Raw genomic sequence first — 19,781 nt, 5'->3', positions numbered from 1 at the left:
ATTGATATTTTTATATTTAGTTTAGCTCTTGAGGAAATAACATTATAATATTTTAAAGTAACAGTTGTTGTTTAATCATAATTGTATAATCCTTAATTCATTTAAGATTACTTGCTCAAAAAAATAAGACTTAATAAACACAATGTTATGGATAAATCAATGTTTTAAGAAATCCTTGTCTTTTTAACATATAAATTAAACTTTGGTTTATATCAGTATATTAACATTTGACCTTAAGGAAAAACTTTAAATAGCCTTGACTGATTGTTTTACATATATATATATATATATAAAATCAACTCATATAGAACTTTTAATCTCTCTTTTCTATCTGTCATCCCTCGTTTTGCTCACAATATGAAACAATCCTTGTAAATTTTTGAATTTAGACAAATTATTTCGTTTTAATAAAAAGAAATACTTTATGTTGTTTACATTACTCTTAATTGGAACAGTTGAAACTTTTGGACCTTTGCATATAGAAATCGTCAATAAACCTTTGTATACAGAATTACATCTGCTTACCATTTCATGAAAACACAATGTTTAAGTATATAGAATTATGCCTTTGGGGGCTTTAAATTTTTAGTAAAACCGTTTTTAGTGATGACAAAGCAACTTTAACCCCCCCCCTCTTTTTTTTTTCATTTACAAATTTATAAAAACATCAATAATGTTACCCAATGGAATTTAAGGAATTAAGAGTACTTGATGGTATATTTAACAGTTAGCATTTTAACCTTGTAAATTAATCAGATGTCTAACAAACAAAATTATTGATAAATATGAGTAATCCCATGTCAAATCTACTTAACTTATTTACCAAAATACCAGACAAGTATATTGAACAGCATCAGCCATTTCTTCCTTATTGAAGAAAATTTCTAGAACCAAGGGATATTAGACACTTTAGAGACATCAACTTTTTATTAATTTTTTGACCACCTAGAGAAACTTGTGAGTTAAGTTTGATTTTAAAGACATATTTATTTTCATCTGTTTATCTAATTTAAGTTGAACTCTTTTAAATCATGTGAATTAAAGGTATTTGAACCCATTTTTAATTTTATGAGTGCTCCTTATATATCGACCAATTTTCATATCATGTACATGATATATGACATATGCACATACAACATATAACACAAGTGTGCACACATAACACAATAGTAAAGGCCTTATAGCTTTTCGCAGGTGAAATCTCTATTGCAATGTTTAAAAACTCCATAGTTGAATAAAAAATAGGGCTGATTGGAAAAACATTAACTTAGGTCTGTAGGATCAAAATCATGAGCTCAAAAAATACAGAATCTAAGAAAAAGCAAGAGTCCTAGAAAAAAATGACCAGCCAGTAATTAGTAAAGTATCATACAATTTCCTTTTTGGTTTAGTCTCATATAAGTTCAGGTAAAGGGCACTTTTTATAAATATAACTTTATTTTATTTATTTATATGTGGTGCCTAGGATCGAACCCAGGGCCTTGCTCATGGGAGTCATGCACTCTACCTCTGACCCATAACCCCAGCCCTTTTACTTCCCCCCCCCCCAGGGTTTGAGACAGTCTCCTACTGAGCTTCTATTTGCATTTCAATGTAAATCCTGGCTGAGGTCCAGAAGGAGCTAAGGAAAACTGCTGTTCTGAGCAGAAACCTCATGCCTAAGGCGTTTTAACCATTTTTTCCCCCTAGTTTGTAATTGGACAGGTTTGGATGTCTAAAATTATGATACCTTACTTTCTATTACCTTTGAGAACAAAGCTATGATGTTAAGTTCCTTATTAAAATAAGCCTTTTGCTGTTGAGCAGGTCTACTACCTTGTGTGGCCATTCCTAGGTTTTGTCTTCCTCTCTCAGTGACTAACAGGATAAATCTTGCTCCAAACCCTGATCAAAACTCAAGGGGAGTAAATCTTTGGTAATAGGCTGTTCAGATATTTTTAAGAGGTCTAAGGTGAGAGGTGAGAACAGAAAACCTGGCACTTGTATTCAATTGACTTCTAGATCTCTACAGAGAAGCAGGAGAAGCATACCTGGGGCATTTGAGGCTAAAGTTACCTCCACACATCTAAGGCAGATCAGAACTTGGGACACTGTATACTTACATCAATTGCTCTCTGGGGCTGGATAGAAAAGTAGGAAACAGCTTTGGCAGGCAGAGCCCAACATGCCTGCTCTGTATTGAATGGTGATTGAGAGCTGCCTAGGCCGGGAAACCTTTCTCCCAAGTTTTGAAGAGTTGCATTAAATGCATTAGCTGCATTTAAGTAGCTGTGGGTGCTCATATCATCCTCCAGAAGGAAAGAGGAGCTGAAGTATGGGGGGGCGGGGTGCAGGAATCCTCCTGAGAATCCTGCTGTGTTCATGCATTAGAGGCAGCACCTTTTGCATCCAACTCAGTTTTTGACTATTAAGACTCCTTATTAATTATTTTATCTCTGACAGATCAACTTTTAACTGCAAGATTGTACAAAGTTTCAAAAACCCATTTACATACCAGATTGTTACAGTAAAACATCATCTTAGACACATATACATCTGCCGCAGTCCGGCTGCAGCAAAATAACCGGGGGTGACGAACAACTTGTGTAGATTGATACAGCAGGAGTAGGAGCCGTTTATTGTAGGACAGGAGCGGCATTTATACATTCCACACAGCTTATCTAATTAACATAAACTCGATACAGCAGTCAACCAATAAGGAATCTCCACACTTAATGGCTCACTGGCGTGACTTCACAAACCACTCCCTCTGGCAAAATGCCAGGCGCCATCCAGACTTGTTTACAGACTCTAACATACATCCATAGGTAGCCCATTCAGCCAAGATCATTCCCAAGAAATAATCTATAATATCAACACATTATTGCCCATATCTTAAAGGGCCAGAAACAGATACAAAGACACAATGACAGAGAGGAGCTCCAAACTATGGCCGACAGACAGGAATCTTTAAAACAGACCAGATAAGGGGAAAATCTCCCCAAGTTTCCAACTCCCATTTAACTATGACACCTACACCAGTGGCACCATGTCCCCACGAGTGGACCTGATGTTCCCACAAAGAGGAAACCAGACGTGTAAAATCAAGGGTCTCAGTGTGTCAACTTTACTGTATTCATTTTCTTTTCTTTCTTTCTTTTTGTAGTTGTTTTTTGTTTGTTTGTCTTAAGTAGACAGAGATGGAGCAATCCTTATAGTGTAGGGAAGGAAGGCAGGAGTTCCCCAAAGCAAAAGGGACTTTGGCAGCTACTGGGAGTCCCTCAGTCCCTCCCTTTACTTACAAGAATAGCTTCTCTGGTTTGGTCCAACCCCAGGCACACTTGCACATCTCCTAACTTTCCGGTCGTCAGCTCTCAAAAAGTTCACCTTACATCCTTGGCATGGAAGTAGTTACTTGGAGTGCTAGGCTTCCCAAAGAAAGCAGGTTGGGGGGACACCTTTGGAGTCCCACCCAGGGTGTCAAAATTTGTATCTGAAAGTTCAGTTCCTGTCCTCAACCTATTAATGAGAATTTAATGAGGACAGGGTTTGAGAAAAAATGAAAAAGAAGGTTTATTGTTTTGCTAACAAAGGAGAAACACAGGGGATTTCTGTCCCAAAGGCTGTGACTCTCTTGATCTGGAGGGATAAGGGGTTTTAAAGGAATTTTTCTAAGAGTTACATTTTGATAGGGGTTCCCAGGGTGCCCTGATGGCAGGCTATGATTCACCTGTTTATTTGGAAGATATTCATTTCCTAGATCTCCAGTAGGCATTTCCCTCCTGCAGTGGATGTGCTCAAGGCAGCCAACTAGGGGAAGAAAAGAAAACATTGCTTCCCTAATCCTGCTCAACAAAGTGGGGTAAAGTTTATCAAAATTTTTAAAACACAGCTCAAAGGTTTCAGGCTTACTTGCCTTATTACCCATTTTGATGTTCAACTGTCTTAAGTTTCTACTAGAGAAAAACAATGAAAAGGAGAAAAAAAAAAACAAACATATAGAACACAGAAAAAGACACAAGAAAACAAGAACCAGGTGCCAAAACCGAGGGAGCAGAGCAACGTCTTGTAATGCTCCAAACAGGAGCGCGTATGTTCCTTCATCAGACATCTCTCTGTCCTTCCAGAGGAATTCCTTACTGAACCAGTAACAGAGGACAAAGCGATATTTCATTACTGTCCTAGACAGGAGTGTATGTGCCTCATCAGGCACCTCTCTCTTAACCCAATACCAGATGTTATAAGGGCGCCACTTACCTATGGAGGCCTCCTCCCCTGAATGCTTGCTAATTGTTTTAGTGCAGCAGTTCACTCCAGCAATCCAATGAACCAAAGGCACACCTGGGGCCTTGGAATATCTCAAGTTGTGCACCCCCTGGAACGGCATTCCAGCCCCGAGTCCCAGAGCAAAGCTCCAGCTTCAGAATTTTTGGTGGTCTGATTTCGCTGGGGCCTTCAGATGTTAAACTGCAATGCAAAGGAAATTCCACCAAATCCAATTTTAAATCAAATTAAAGCAAGCTTGTAATTCCAGCCAGGACTGTCTCTCTCGAAATCCTTGGGTTAGAGAACAGTACCCCAGCTCTCTAGGAGCACAAAAAGTTGTGTGTGTGGGGGGGGTGGGGGGTAAATTGAGAACTTACAGATAACAGGATTTTGACAAGCATAATAGAAAGGCAGGTAGTAGGTTAATGATCTAAATGGTTCAACATTTCAAGTTAGGGAATAAATTTAGATCCCAACACCAAAATTTATGAGGTGCTGCTGAGGTTTCAGAGAGGGTTGTTATCTGGTCAGGGAAAGCCAGGCATGGGTGATTTCAAGGCATGGGCAGGCATTTCAGGCAAGTTTAGAAATCGCAGTAATTTATAGTAAAACAGAAATTAACTTTTCATGACTTTGTGATGAGATGGCTCCCAAACTTAAAATGGAATCAGGATGGGTTCATCATTTGCTCATCTCAAAATGGGAATTTAAAGCTTATCTCGGGGGGGACTGAAGACCAAATGTCAGTGAAATCACCTATTATTTAATAAATAATTGGGCACAAACCTCCCACCCCAAGCAAGACACTGTACCAGGCTGCTAGGAGGAAGACAAGTGCAATTAGAGAATAATACATTAGCATTTGGCAGCCCAAATCCTCAAGCATCCATTATCTTACCTTGATAATGTACGTGAGGCCCATTTTATTGTGATTCTGATCCTACAGAGGAAGAAACCAAAGCTTAGAGAAAAAAAGTGACGGTTCTGGTTCTCAGCCATCTTACTGGTTGAGGGATAGACCAAATCTTGTGATTTCAAATACTGTTTCATATATATATTTAATATTTATTTTTTTTAGTTGTAGTTGGACACAATACCTTAATTCCATTCACTTATTTTCATGTGGTGCTGAGGATCGAACCCAGGGCCCCTCTACCGCTGAGCCAGAATCCCAGCCCTCAAATCCTGTTTCTTTTCACTGCACTCTATTTTTCCTGCCTCAAGGAAATCTACAGTGCACAAAGTAATTATCATACGAAGTAGTGGAGTCAGTGCCCTGATATATACATATGAAATCGGTGTGTGAATGTGTAGGACTGTGTGTGTGTGCGCTTGCGTGTGCTTACATGCAAGAGCATCCTTTGTGCCCTGAACAGTGATTAACACATACCGTTTCTTTCTTTTTCCTTATATTTCTTTTCATTTTTTTGAAGTGCTAAAAATTAAAGCCAGGGCCTCGGGACCTTGTGCATGAGTGCCCTGAACTACTGTCCATAGTCCCCTTTTGTTTCCTTTTTTCTTTTTGCACTAGGGATTGAACCCAGGGGTACTCTACCACTGATGTCTATTCCCAGCCCTTTTTATTTTTGGTTTTGAGACAAGGCTCCCTAACTTGCCCAGGCTGGCCTCAAACTGGAATCTGCCCTGCCTCAGCCTCCGGAGCTGTTGAAATTACAGTCACTATTCTTTCTTTCTTTCTTTTTTTGTATTTTTTTAGTTGTTGATGAACTTCAATTTCTTTACTTTTATGTGGTGCTGAGGATCGAACCCAGTGCCTCATGCATGCCAGGCGAGCACTCTACCACCGAGCCCCAGCCCCAGCCCCACTATTATTTCTTTTAACTCAGTCCTCCCACAGCTTTATAGGCAGTTTTCCAGGTGGAGGAATTAAAGCTCTGAGAGGTCAACTATTCAAGGACAATTACAACAAGGAAGTGAATCCGTTCCCAGTATGGTAGGAGGAGGAGCCTGCGAGAAAGAAAGAAATCAGAAGAGGCTCCAAAGAGGAGGTGCAGTTGAAGTTAGGCTTTGAAGAATGGCTCAAGCCTGGTTTGTCTGGTGCACATCTGTAGTAGCAGCTACTCAGGAGACTGAGGTGGGAGGATCATTTGAAACCAGAAGTCAGAGATCAGCCTGAGCAATACAGCAAGATGGATGGAGGGAAGGAAGAGAAGGAGGTAGGAGGGAAGGAGGCATCAGGGCTGGAAACCAGCAGCTTTGTGAGGAAGTCAAGTCTGTCATTCATGCAGGCTTTTCCTTGGGAACAGCTACTGGCCCTGTGCTGCAGCACCTCCTGCACAAAACCAAGTGCCACCTCGTGCCTGTGTGTCCAAGGTTGTTGGGAGCCTTCTGAGAGAACACCAGTACCAGCAGCCCTGGAGAAGCCAAAGATCAAGACCAGGACCGGAGGCAGATTGGCACTGTGAATTCTCTGACCTTGGATGTCAGACCAGCATTGCCACTATTAGCTCTAGGGCAATCTTAACAAGTCCCTGCATCTCTCCAAGTTTTTGCTTATTCTTCTGTAAAATGAGTGCCACAGTATGGGGAAGTGTCAAGGACGCACAGACAGACACATACAAAAAGAGTCAGTAGCACCGTGCCTCCAGAGGTTTGTCTTCACAACCAGAAGCAGGTTTTTGTTGTTGTTGTTGTTTTGTTTTGTTTTAATTTAACCCAGAGACTCTTTACCACTGAGCTACATCCCCAGCCTTTTTTATTTTTATTTATTTTTTTTATTTTTGAAACAGGATCTCCGGGAAATTGCTTAGGGCCTTGCTAAATTGCTGAGGTTGGTCTTGAACTTGCAATCCTCCTGCCTCAGCCTCCTGAGTCTCTAGGATTACAGATATGCATCACTACACCACTATGACTGGCAGAAGTACCATGTTTTAAAAAGGCAGATTGAAAGCCCTGAATTAGAGACCTTAAAGGGTTTTTTGTTGTTGTTGTTTTTGTTGTTTGTTTGTTTGTTTGTTTTGGTACCAGAAATTGACCCCAGGGGCACTTTTCCACTGAGCCTCATCCCCAGCCTTTTTTCTTTTTTCTTTTGAGACAGGGCCTAGCTAAATTGCTGAGATTGGCTTTGAATTGCAATCCTCCTGCCTCAGCCTCCGAAGTCACTGGGATTACAGGCAGGGACCCTCACACCAGCTCCCATAGTATTTTTTAACACAAATGATCTCTGTTTAGATAGTTTATGTATACAGACTTGCTTCAAATAAATCTGCCTATGCGCAGTGATGCCAAGACCCTTCCCAAGATAACCTTCAAATATGAGGCAATTGCAATTAGAAATCCCTGTAACAAACTGGGCATTCTAGATCAGCTTGGCAACAGAGTAGAACTTGTCTTACAAAAAGAAAAAAAAGAATCTTTATAACAAATTATATGTTTGTTTTGTTTTTGAAACAATGTAAAAATTATCTTAAAATGCATCTGGAGGAGGGGCTGGGGTGGTGGCTCAGTGGTAGAGGGCTTGTCTGGCATGTGTGAGGCACTGAGTTCGATTCTCAGCACCACGTATAAATAAATGAATAAAATAAAGGTCCATCAACAACCAAAAAAAAAAAAAAAAAAAAAAGAAAGAAAGAAGAAGAAAGAAAGAAAAAAGAAAAGCATCTGGAGGAATATGAATAACAATTGTATTTTTATTTTTTATTTTTTGCAGTATAGGAATTAGAACTCAGGGCCTTACACATGCTAGGCAAGTGCTCTGCCACTGAGCTACACATCCCCATCCCAATAAGTATTTTTAACACAAAGATGCAGATGAAGGGAAAAATAGAGTTCATATGAAAATATGAATATGCAAAAATCACCATGAATACTTTATGAAAAAAATAGCAATGGAACAGGGTGTGGCGTGTGCACCTGAAGTCCCAGCTGCACCATAGGCTGAGCAGGGCGATCACTAGAGAGCCGGAGTTCCAGGCAACCTGGGCAACAGGGTGACTCTTCATCTAAAAAAAGAAATAAGAGAAAGAAAAGAAGGAAGGAGGGAAGAAAGAAAGGAAAGAAAAGAAGAAAGAAGGAAAGAGCAACCAGCCTTCTGTCCTACTAGCTATTAGACCTTAGAAGAAAAGTCCAGGGTGCCAGGTGTGGTGGCACATGACTGTAATCCCAGCTACTCAGGCGACTAAGGCAGGAAGATGATAAATTTGAAACCAACTTGAGCAACTTAGCAAGATTTTGCTTAAAAAATTTTTAAACATTCTCCCTCCCTCCCTTCCTTCTTTCCTTTTTGGTACAGGGATTAAGCCACTGAGCCACATCTCCAGCGCGCCCCTCCCCAGGCCTTTTTTTTTTTTAAGACTGGGTTTCACTAAGTTATATAGGACCTCACTAAGTTGCTGAGGTTGGCTTTGAACTTGCGATCCTTCTGCCTCAGCCTCCTGAGCCACTGGGATCACAGACATGTACCACTGAACCTGGCAAATTTACAAAAAAAAATGTTTTAAAGGGCTGGGGATGTGACTTAATGATAGAGTGCTTTGAGGCCCTGGGTTTGATCCAGCACTGCAATACTAATACCACTACTACTACTACTAATAATAATAATAGTCAGCACAGCACAACATCATCCAAAGGCATGTATCTCAATGAAACAAAACAGAGTGGCTAAAAATATACAAATGTACATCTTTAGTATATAATTAAGATTACATTTATAATTAAGTCCATTAAAAGGGGAATGGCTGAATAAATTAGAATGTATTTATAAATGGAACATTACTGTGGAACATTATTTGTCATTAGAGAGAATAAGTAGGAACTGTATGTATTGGCCTGGAAAAAAGTGTTTGCTGTGTATGATCAAGTAAAAAAAACACAAGTCACAGATGGACAGGTGTGGTGGTGCACACCTGTAATCTCAGTGGTTGAAGAGCCTAAGGCAGGAGCATCACAAGTTCAAGGCCAGCCTCAGCAATTTAGCAAGGCCCTAAGCAACTTAGCAAGACCCTGTTCAAAATAAAAAATTGTAAAAAGCGCTCCCTGGCTTTAATACCTAATACAAAAAAAAAAAAAGTCACTGAGTGAGGTGCATAGTGTGATGTGATTTGCATAAGAGTTGCTCACTCTTTCTTTCTTTCTGGTACTGGGGATTGAACTCACGGGCATTCAACCACTGAGCCACATCCCCAACCCTATTTTGTCTTTTATTTAGAGACAGGGTCTCACTGAGTTGCTTAGCTTCTTGTCATTGCTGAGGCTGGCTTTGAACTTGAGAACCTCCTGTCTCAGCCTCCTGGGATTACCCGGTGTGCACCACTGCGCCCAACTGGGAATTGCTTTCTTTCTGTTCCTCTCTGTCTCTGTCTCTGTCTCTGTTTCTCTCTATATGTATGCGCACACTCTCTATATAGACACATACCTACATGCACACATTTCTGAAACAAATTTAAGAGTACAGACAACTCCCAACTCCCAATGGTTCAACTTAAAATTTTTTTATTTTACAAGGGTGTGAAAGTGCTATGCATTTAGTAGAAACTGTACTTTGAATTTTGGATTTGGATCTTTTCCTGAGCTAGGGATAGGCAGTACAATACTCTGTGGTGATGCTAGGCAGGAGCAGGGAGCGCACCTCCTGGGTCAGCTACATAATCATTAGGGGAAGCAGCCAATGCTCTATAGTGTACTAGTTGCTAAGCTGTAATGTTCTGTTACACTACCATCTAATATATGGACTTCATTTGATTTCACCAATTGTCTGGCATGATTGTATATATACATATGTATCTATCATCACATATATTTTTGTAAAAATATATAAAGGATATAAACACTCAAATATGTGTCTACATGTTCATACGAACCTAGGAAAAGATACAGAAGAATGTGCACACTTTTAAACTTTTTACCTTGAAGATTTTTTACAATGAGCTTTATTTCTTTTGTGATGAATTATAATATAGAAAAGGTCAATATAAATAAATAAGCAATTAAAGAATGAATGGATGGAATAATATGTTGAGACAGATCTAAGATCAAATCTAGTTTTACCAACTTTGGACACATTACCTAGTCTCTCCAAGCCTGTATTTTTCTCACTCATAAGTATCCATCTATAAAGCAAGCTATATATATATATATATTTTCTTTTTGGTAGCAGAGATTGAACCCAGGGGCATTTAACCACTGAGCCACATCCCCAGCCCTTTTTCATATTTTATTTAGAGACAGGGTCTTGCTGAGTTGCTTAGGGCCTCACTCAGTTGCTGAGGCTGGCTTTGAACTCGCCATCCTTCTGCCTCAGCCTCCCAAGCCACTGGGATTACAGGCATGTGCCACCATGCCCGGTTGGGCAAGCTACACTTTAAATAAGGATTGAATGGAAAAAAGTTACATGAAGTTCACAGTCCCTAGAAAGTGCTTAAAAAATAATTCCTGTGAAACTTTTCAACTCACCTCCTCTTCCACATCCACATCTTTTCCCCTTTGCTCACGCCGTTTGACGTGGAATGCCCACTCCTCTCTTGCCACCTCCCCAGGAAAACTTGCCTAGTCACCCCAACCACAAGTGAGCTATTTCTGCTGATGCCTCACAGTGCTTTTGGCCACAGCAGGGCTCACAGCACTATGTCCTGTTTGCACTGGAGTTTGGGGCATGGATCACTACAATGACAAGGAAATCCAAGGCAAGTCCATCAGGAGAGAAATGCTTTCCTCGCTAATCAAACAGTGCCGAGCCTCTTCGCTGGTTACATTTGTTTGTGACGCCTGGAACTGCCACCTTGAGACTATGAGGAAAGACACTGGCTTCACATGGCAAATGGCAGAGTGGCAGGATGGATTGGCTTGGGTTTTGATAGTAGCATCTGGAAGCCACCTGACACCCAATCCCAGGCCTGAAAACCTCACCTCTTGGTTTGAACCTCCAAATGGAAAATTCTCTTTAGTCTCTGACAACTATATGGTAGGCGTTCTATGAATATTCTTCGTTAGTCATTTGTCCTACTCAAGTCATCCAAAGTATATTGAATACCAACCACAGGCCACACACCACACAGGGGCTTGCTGGGAATAAAATCCATAATCATTACAACAGAGGCGCTGCCTGTCTCATTCATAAGGCTCGGCCTTATTTCTTACTACTCTCTAATAAGTGCTCTTTACTCTCCTAGCAAAATTGTGAGAAATTTCCAGAATGTACATGCCTTTGTCTTTGGATATGCTTTCCTTTTATAATCACAACATCTCATCAGCTGTCCACAGATTCTCCTGCAAATCCTATAAATGGTGGGCTGCATAATGGCTCCCAGAGATCCATGTCCTGATCCATTGAATCTGAATGCTACCTTAAGTAATAAAGGGGCTTTTCAGATGTGATTAAATTAAGAAACTTGAGATAGAAACATTATCCTGGTTCATTTGGGTGGGGCCTATATGTATTCACGAGTATAGGGACACTCTAACACTAAGCTACATCCACAGCTTTTTATTTTTTTATTTTTTAATTTTGAGATAAGTTCTCACTAATTTGCCAAGGCTGGCCTTGAACTTGCAATCCTCCTGCTTCAGCCTCTCAAATATCTGGGACTGCAGTGCTTATAAAAAAGAAAGGGGAAAGGGCACATAGAAGAGGTGGCAATGTGACCAAGGGGGCAGAGATTAGGGTGATGGGACTACAAACCAAAGAATATCTGGACCCATCACAAACTGGATACAAGGGATGGATTATTTCCTGGACCATCAAGAAGAAACCAGCTCAGCAAACACCTTGAGTTTAGTCCCATAAGACGTACTTTGGATTTCTGGCCTTCAGAACTATAAGAGTACAGATATCTGTCATTTAATCCACTAAATGTATGTAATTTGTCCAGCAACAATAGTAGAATAACACACAGATCATTTCTTAGGACTCAGCTCAGACCTCCAATAGACCTTCTGCAACGTGGCTAGGGTGGGTGATTGGCTCTCCCTGTTCCCACAGCACTGGTCACATCATGTGACATTGTCAGCCCTAGGGCTGGGGTCCTCTGCTAATAGTGAATTCCTTGAGGATATTTGCCGGGTTTCTGTTCGCGATTAAAAGGCTCAGGAGTCACTCCAGGAAAACTGGGCTGACTGGGCTGTGCAAAATAACCACACAAGAGACACTAATACCTTTTTCTTTGAGGTCACTGTGATGGCTCCTCTGACCTTAAGGGTTCACAGGAAGAGAGAGAGAGCGCGCGAGAGCACGCGCTGACCCATTTTATTGAGGAGAAGCTATTCAATGAGGCAAGGGGCCAGGTTTCAGGGGTCTGAGTCTATCTTCATGATGTCCACTGTCAGCAGGTTGACACACCCAAGGGCACAGTAAGAGAAGGGGACACACATAAGGCACTTCCATGGAACATTCTATTCTAAACAGGGAAAGGGGTAATATTACAAAGGAACAGGTGAGCATAGCTCCACCCATGGGGCTGTAGCAAGACATGCCCAGGCGATGACACTGTCCCTCCAACCCAAGAAGGGTTGGGAAAGCTCTGCCACATTTCTTGACTGAGCGCTTCAGCACCCAGCGGAGGAGTGTGACTCAGTCACGTTCAAGGTTGGTCTCCCACAGATACTCTTATTCGTCTTTCCAGACCTAAACTCAGGATCATGCCTGCTATTAAGTGGGCACTTAATGAATGTCTGTTGAACCAATAAATAGGAGAAAGAAGAAAAATTAAATTTGGTCTTATAACATGGGGTCTTTACCCATGACTTCACATTTGACTTTAGCTCTTGATTTTAACCCAAGAAAAGAAAAATTACAAGCAAGGCAGGGGGTGGTGTGCTCCTGTAATCCCAGCAGCATGGGAGGCTGAGGCAGGAGAATCCTGAGTTCAAAGCCAACCTCAGAAATTTAGCAAGGCCCTAAGCAACTCTGTGAGACCCCTGTCTCTAAATAAAATTAAAAAAAGGTTGGAGATGTGGCTCAGTGGTTAAGCGCCCCTGAGTTCAACCCCTGGTACCAAATAAATAATAAAAAATAAAAGATAAATTACATCTTCCAAAGAAAGATGTTTGTTTTCTTCTCTTTCCAAAAGTAAGGCTTTGGGGGCTGGAGTTGTGGCTCAGTGGTAGAGTGCTTGCCTGGCATGTGTAAGGCACTGGGTTCGAGTCTTAGCACCACACATAAATAAATAATATAAAGGTCTGCAACTAAAAAAAAATTTTTTTTAAAGTAAAGGCTTTCACAACCTTTGGCAGATGCTGGGATTGTGACTTATTTAGCTTTTCAATTTGGAAATGTCAGCAAGAAAATACTGATAATTTAAGCTCACAGGCCTTGGGGGTGAAGCTCAGGTGATAAGAGTTTTTCATAGCATGCAGGAGGCCCTGGGTTCAATCCCCAGCCCTTGGGGGGAAAAAAAGTTGTAAGATCATATGTGCCTACATCTACCATCGATCATTAATTGTGCTCAAACTAGTGTTACTCTACAAAGTAGTTTAGAGCAAGTTCCTTATTTTCACTTTCAGTTTGAAAATCAGAAACATCTGTTTTTAGAATAATTTTTCTCTGTCCTGTTTTTTGTTTTCGGTTTGTGTGTGTGTGTGTGTTTTGGTACTGGCTTCTGAAGTTGTTTGGCTGGATTGACAGAAAATAAGCATTATGGTCCAAGTCACTGAAATCTCTTTGAAAATTAAAATTCCCTCATCTTTCTCTCCCCCCACTTTTCCATGTGAATGATAGCAGTCCCTTCTGCTTTTCTCTCTCTCTCTCATTTATTTATCTTGTTAGTGCCAGTGATGCAACTCAGGGCCCTTCACATGCTAGTAAGGGCTCACCTCTGAGTTACATTCCTAGTCCAGAATCTCCATTTTACCACCACTCCTTCCTGATCACTGCATTTCTTGTTAAACAGCTTCTTTCTTAGATAAAAAGTGAGGAATTTCTTTAAAATGGACATTTTTTCACATGCTGCTTGGAAGCAGTCAATTACAACAGAGAGCTATGAAAAAAAATTACACCAGAGAAAAGTAATTTATTCAAGGCCATTGACATCGGTCACCTGGATCCTTTCAAGACCTGACTTCAAGTTTAAGGAATCCCTTTGCTCAAATTAGTTTTAGCAGTGGGAACCTCATCAAACATCAGTCCCTGCCAGGCATGGTTGGCACACACCTGTAATCCCAGTGACTCAGGAGGCTGGGGTAGGAGAACTGAAATTTTGAGGCCAGCTTTCACAACTTAATAAGACCTTCAATAACTTAGTGAGACCCTGTCTCAAAGTAAAAAATAAAAAGAGCTGGTTATGTGGCTCAGTGGTGAAGCGCCTCTGGGTTCAATCCCTAGTACTTGGGAAAAAAAAAAATCAGTCCCTATAACCCACTGATGCCCCTAGCAAGAGACCTTGCTTCGGCCTCTTAATAATACATTTTTAGGGCTGGGGCTGGGGCTCAGTGGCAGAGCGCTTGCTTCGCGTGCATGAGGCATTGGATTCGATCCTCAGCACCACATAAAAAATAAACAAATAAAACAGAGGCATTGTGTCCATCTACAACTACAAATTTAAAAAAAAAATACATTTTAAGTTAAAACATGTAGGGCTGAGGGTGTAGCTCAATGGTAGAGCATTTGCCAAGCATGTGTATGACCCTGGGTTCAATCCCCAGGACCTTGGGAGGTAAGGGGGCGGGGAGATAAAAATGTTTACCCTCTTAGAAAATAAAAATAAGAAAAAAAAATTTTTAAATAAAAAGCAGCAGATCTCTGGCTCCAACTGTCCTGGGAGAACTTCGACTCTCTAGGTTCCTCCTGCAGGTAGAATCATACAGATAGAATCATACTCTTTTCGCCTGTCTTATTTCATTTAGCATTTCTTCAGGGTCCATCTGTATTATAGCATGTGTCAGAATTCCTTCCTTTTTAAAGCTGAGTGTAGTCTGTTGTATGGATACACTACATCTGGGCTATTTCTGCCTTTCTGCTCTTGTGAGTAATTCTGTTATGAACACACAGTCTTGAGTCCCCATTTTCAATTCTTTGGGGTGTATATATATATATATATATATATATATATATATATATTCAGGAGTGGAACTGAAGGATCATACTGTTACTCTATTTTTTATATTTGGGAGCCCTTCCCCCCAATACTATTTTCCATAGTGGCTGTACTGTGGGGATTGAACCCAGGATCTTGAGCATGAACTCTACCACTGAGCTACACCTGAAGGCCCAATGCTTTTTACCTTTTTTTTTTTTGCAGGACTGGGAATTGAACCCTGGGGTGTTCTATCACTGAGCTACATCCCCAGCCCTTTATTTTAATTTTTATTTTGAGAGACGGTCTCACTAATTTGTCTAGGCTGGCCTCAACTTGCAATACTCCTGCCTCAGACTCTCCAGTTGCTGGAATGACAGGCATGTGCCACTTTGCCTAGATGTGTTTTTACTTTTAAAATGTCCCTGAGTCCATAAACAGTATATTGTATCATTTTCTCTGTACATTTTACATTTGTTCAGAATTAGCCAGTGTAATCCCAATGGCTCAGAGGCTGAGGCAAGAGGATTGCAAGTTCAAAGCCAGCCTCAGCAACTTAGCAAGGCCCTGAGCAACTTAGCAAGCTCTTGTCTCAAAATAAAAAATAAAAAGATCATTAGTTAAGCACCTCAGGATTCATTCCCCAGTACCAACAAAATGACTAAAAAAAAAAAAAAAAGGAAAAGCACTTATAATCATGCCATGTGAGTAATAAGTGCTTTTAGTCTAGGTTTTGTATTCATAAACAATGCATATTATGCTTTTATGATTACATTCTATGAAGCACAAGGATTCCAATTTCTCCGCATCCTCACTAACACTCATTGTTGTTGTTTTTGCAGTGCTGGGGCTAAGCCCAGGGCCTTTAATGTGCCGGGCAAGTGCTCTACTGTGTTAAAACCCCAGTCCTTTATTTTATTTTATTTTGGTACCAGGGATTGAATCCAGGGGTGCTTAACCACTGAAAAACACCCCCAACCCTCTTATTTTTTTATTTATTATTTTGATACAGGGTCTCACTAAGTTGCTGAGGCTGGCCTCAAACTGTTTTTTTTTTGCGGGGGGTGGGGCAAGGTTACTGGGGATTGAACTCAGGGTACTCAACCACTGAGCCACATCCTCAGCCCTATCTTGTTTTTTGTTTTTTTTTTTTTTTAAAGAGACAGGGTCTCACTGAGTTGTTTAGTGTCTTGCTTTTGCTAAGGCTGGCTTTGAACTCGCAATCCTCCTGCCTCAGCTTCCTGAATAGCCTGGATTACAGGCATGCACCACCATTCTTGGCTTGTTAATTTTGTAAAAATATTTATTTTTTAGTTGTAGTTGGACACAACACCTTTATTTCACTTATTTATTTTTTTTATGTGGTGCTGAGGGTCGAACCCAGGGTCTCACACGTGGGAGGTGAGTGTTCTACCACTGAGCCACAACCTCAGCCCCATGGCTTGTTATTTTTTAATAGTAGTTATCCTTATGGATATAATGTGGTATCTTGTGGTTTTGATTTGTTTCCTTAACAATTAGTGATATTGAGTATCTTCAGGTACTTATTGGCCCTTTGTGTATCTTCTTTGGAAAAATAGGTCAAATGAACAGTTTCAAGTTCATTTGACCTATTCTAACTTATTTAATCTTCTTGTTGCTTACTTTCTCTTGTTATTTACCTCTAAACATTTTCTTATTCTGCCATTTCTTGATTTTCTGTTTGAGAAAAGACTTTTGTCTGATAATGCCTCATAACATAGTTTTGTTGTTGTCGTTATTATTGTTATTACTATTATTTTGGCACTGGTGATTGATCCCAGGGGTACTTCATCACTGACCTACATCCCCAGTCCTTTTTTTTTTTAATATTTATTTTTTAGGTGTAGGTGGACACAACATAATGCCTTTATTTTTATGTGGTGCTGAGGATTGAACCTGGGTCTAGCCCGTGCTAGGCGAGCGCTCTACCGCTGAGCCACGATCCCAGCCCCCCAGTCCTTTTTATTTTTTATTTTGAGGCAGGGTCTCAATAAGTTGCTGAGAGTCTAAGTTGCTGAGGCTGGACTCAAACTTGTGATCCTCCTGCTTCAGCCTTCTGAGTTGCTGGGATTACAGGCATGGGTCACTGTGTCCAGCTATTGTGTTTATCTGATGAGTCAGTTTTTGAAGCAGAAAAGGGAAGGATATTGGCAAATGGGAGGAAATCAGGGTTTTCTTGGGGATAACCAATGGCATGAACAAAATCCCAGGGAACATAAACTGTGAGAGTCCTGTGCAGCATCCAGCAGACATGCTCAGCTCAGGCACAAAGTCTCCCAGGGAGCAAGAGGGTCTGAGCTGGTATAGAAAGTTGGATGGCCTGGATGGGCATGTGCCCTGCTCCCCACTTCCAGGACAGCCCAGTGTCTGGGAAACCCAGGATGGAGGTCAGGTCAGGATGGAGCTCCTCCCTCATCCCAGCACAGACCCTTGAACTAGTAAGGGAGAACAAGGGCCTGTGGGACCAGCACTAGCCCTTACTTCATAGAGAAAATGATTTACTTGGAGCAGGGCAATGATTTACCCAGGGTTACCCAGCAAGCCAGTGGCAAAGGCTACCAGGCAGGACTAGGAGCCTGGATGAGGGATACTTGCCAGTGCTCCAAGTTGCCTGCGGTTAGGAAGACATGCCCTTGCAAGTCCAGCTCCTCATCATCTCTCTGCTCCTTTGATTAGTTGCCGCAATCCCATAAAATGTGAAAGGTGGGGACCATCCTCACAAGCCAGTATTTTGAAATCACTCTGAATATCATAAAGAGGAGCAGTGGAGTGACCTCAGTTGAGCCAAAGCTCAAAGGTTCCTCAGGCCAGGCTCCACCCTCAGCGATGGCTTCCACCTGGCTTGGCTTTCCTCAGGGCCTCCAAGTCAGGAGAGGGCAGGCCACTTGCCATGACCTCTTGCCCTTTACTCTCCCCTTCCTCCTCTGAAAGAAGAGTCAAAGAGAGAGCGAGGAGGCTTGAGCTGAGTGCTTTCCATTCAGCCTCAGGGAGACTCAGAGAATTGTGTTTTAGGTCTTAAGTTGGCACAGGAAGATGGCAGATAGGATACACAGGTCCCACTCCATGAGGCCACCAGACAGCCCTGGTGGACAGCCCTGTAACCATGCTTGGTGGCGGGGGCGGCATCAAGGCAGAGACATAGGGGGAGGGTGTGAGGTGGGGATACCGCCTGAAGCGGATGCCTGGCCTCTCTGGGGACTTGACCCCGCGCCTGCGGGCACAGAGGGATTCTTTCGCAGCACTCTTTGTCCCCGAGCCTCCCGCCTGTTTCAGGCTCCCTGTTCCAGCTGGCAGCCCTCGGGGCCTGGATGCCGGTTCCTTTAATCTCTGGCTCACCACCCCGTGGGTTCCCACGTTGCCCTCGCGCTAAACGGGTGCAGGGGCCTGCGCAGCCTTGACCTTGCCATCTGGCTCAGCACTGAGGCTCCGCCGTCTTCCCCTTTAGGAAATTAACAAACTCCTCGGTTGCTACACCCAGGCCGTGTCTTGGGCTGCAGCCAGGCCTTCGGATTCAGAGGGAAACCAGGGCAATTCTTGGAGGGTGGGCTGGGAGGGACGCGGTCCCACGCGAAGGTGGCCCAGGGCGCAGAGTCGCCCCCTCCCGCCTCGTCTGGCTCCGCCCCGGCGGGACCGAGTCCTCCGCACCCCATAGGCAGAGGCGACCCTCCCGCCTCCCCGCCTGTTCCGCGCTCGCCCCGCCTCGGCTCACTTTAAAAGTTTACTCGGGCCGGACTTGCGGTGGAGCGAGCTGTCTCTGCCGGCATGCTGCGCCTCCGGAGGCTGTGTGCCATGAGCCTGGCGGTGCAGGGGCCCCGGCCTGTCCTCTCTCCGGGATGGCAGGAAGCGAATTCGCAGCACGTCCGTCCGCTCAGGTACCCGCCCCGGGGCGGAGAGGGGGCTGGGCAGTCTCCCGGAAAGGAGCTGGGGGGATCCTGCAGAGCTTCCCTGGGGACCCATCCCACTTGCTGGGAAGCCCGTCTCTGGGCCTCCTTGGGATGGTTCTCACTGGTACCCCCATCTAGTACTCTAGTACCTAGGCAACAGGAAAAACTGGCCTGGCTTGGGACAAGGGCCGCTGCTGGCCACAGTGGTCCTGTCTTGAGTCTGATCTAGTCCAGGACTGTAGATTCTTCCCTTTATGGCCCAGGAGTGTGGGTCTGTAGCGATCTATCCTGAGGGGCAGGGGCCAGGACCAAGATCTGTGCTCTGTCCCTAGAACCCAGCCTCTGAGCTGCAACTCCTTCAGGGATAAACTTGGGGATCTGCCTGGATGTCTCCCCTCCCCCCACTCAGGCCACTGAACTCAGCAGTCTCCTCAGTCCTCATCAGCTGCTGACAAATAGGTTCCTTGCCACCTACTCCTGGGCCTTAGTTTTTGTCCATCCTTAGTGCAAAGGGATGGGGGCTGGCAGTGGAGGATGTAGGTAAAGCTGATGTTGCAAGCCTTTGGGAGGACCCCTGAGACTGCAAGGGAAAGGCCTTGGTTAGGTGGATTGGCTCTCCCAGGAGATTAGAGGTGGTATTACCTTCAGCACCCAGCACTGGCAAGCC

General features: G+C 42.8%; 1 protein-coding gene and 1 long non-coding RNA gene across 2 annotated transcripts in view; one reads left to right on the top strand and one right to left on the bottom strand.

The window, feature by feature from the left end:
• Window positions 1-1,551: 1,551 nt before the first annotated feature.
• On the bottom strand, window positions 1,552-19,019 carry LOC114083371 (uncharacterized). The gene is made up of 3 exons (XR_003581133.3): window positions 18,940-19,019; window positions 5,144-5,185; window positions 1,552-4,446 (listed from the first exon to the last, which is right to left on the bottom strand). It is a non-coding gene; the product is annotated as an uncharacterized lncRNA (long non-coding RNA).
• The window catches only part of Acsf2 (acyl-CoA synthetase family member 2), a 32,141-nt gene continuing 31,278 nt past the window's right edge, over window positions 18,919-19,781 (top strand). The window contains exon 1 of the mRNA XM_027924606.2: window positions 18,919-19,102. Within this exon, the coding sequence (XP_027780407.2) occupies window positions 18,993-19,102 (110 nt within the window). The 5' untranslated portion in view covers window positions 18,919-18,992. The remainder of the gene's footprint in view (window positions 19,103-19,781) is intronic.

This window comes from Marmota flaviventris, chromosome 17, assembly GCF_047511675.1.
Source record: "Marmota flaviventris isolate mMarFla1 chromosome 17, mMarFla1.hap1, whole genome shotgun sequence".
Taxonomy (NCBI): Eukaryota; Metazoa; Chordata; class Mammalia; order Rodentia; family Sciuridae; genus Marmota; species Marmota flaviventris.
Note: the sequence above shows the minus strand (reverse complement) of the source record. Positions and strands in the feature narration are given on the sequence as shown.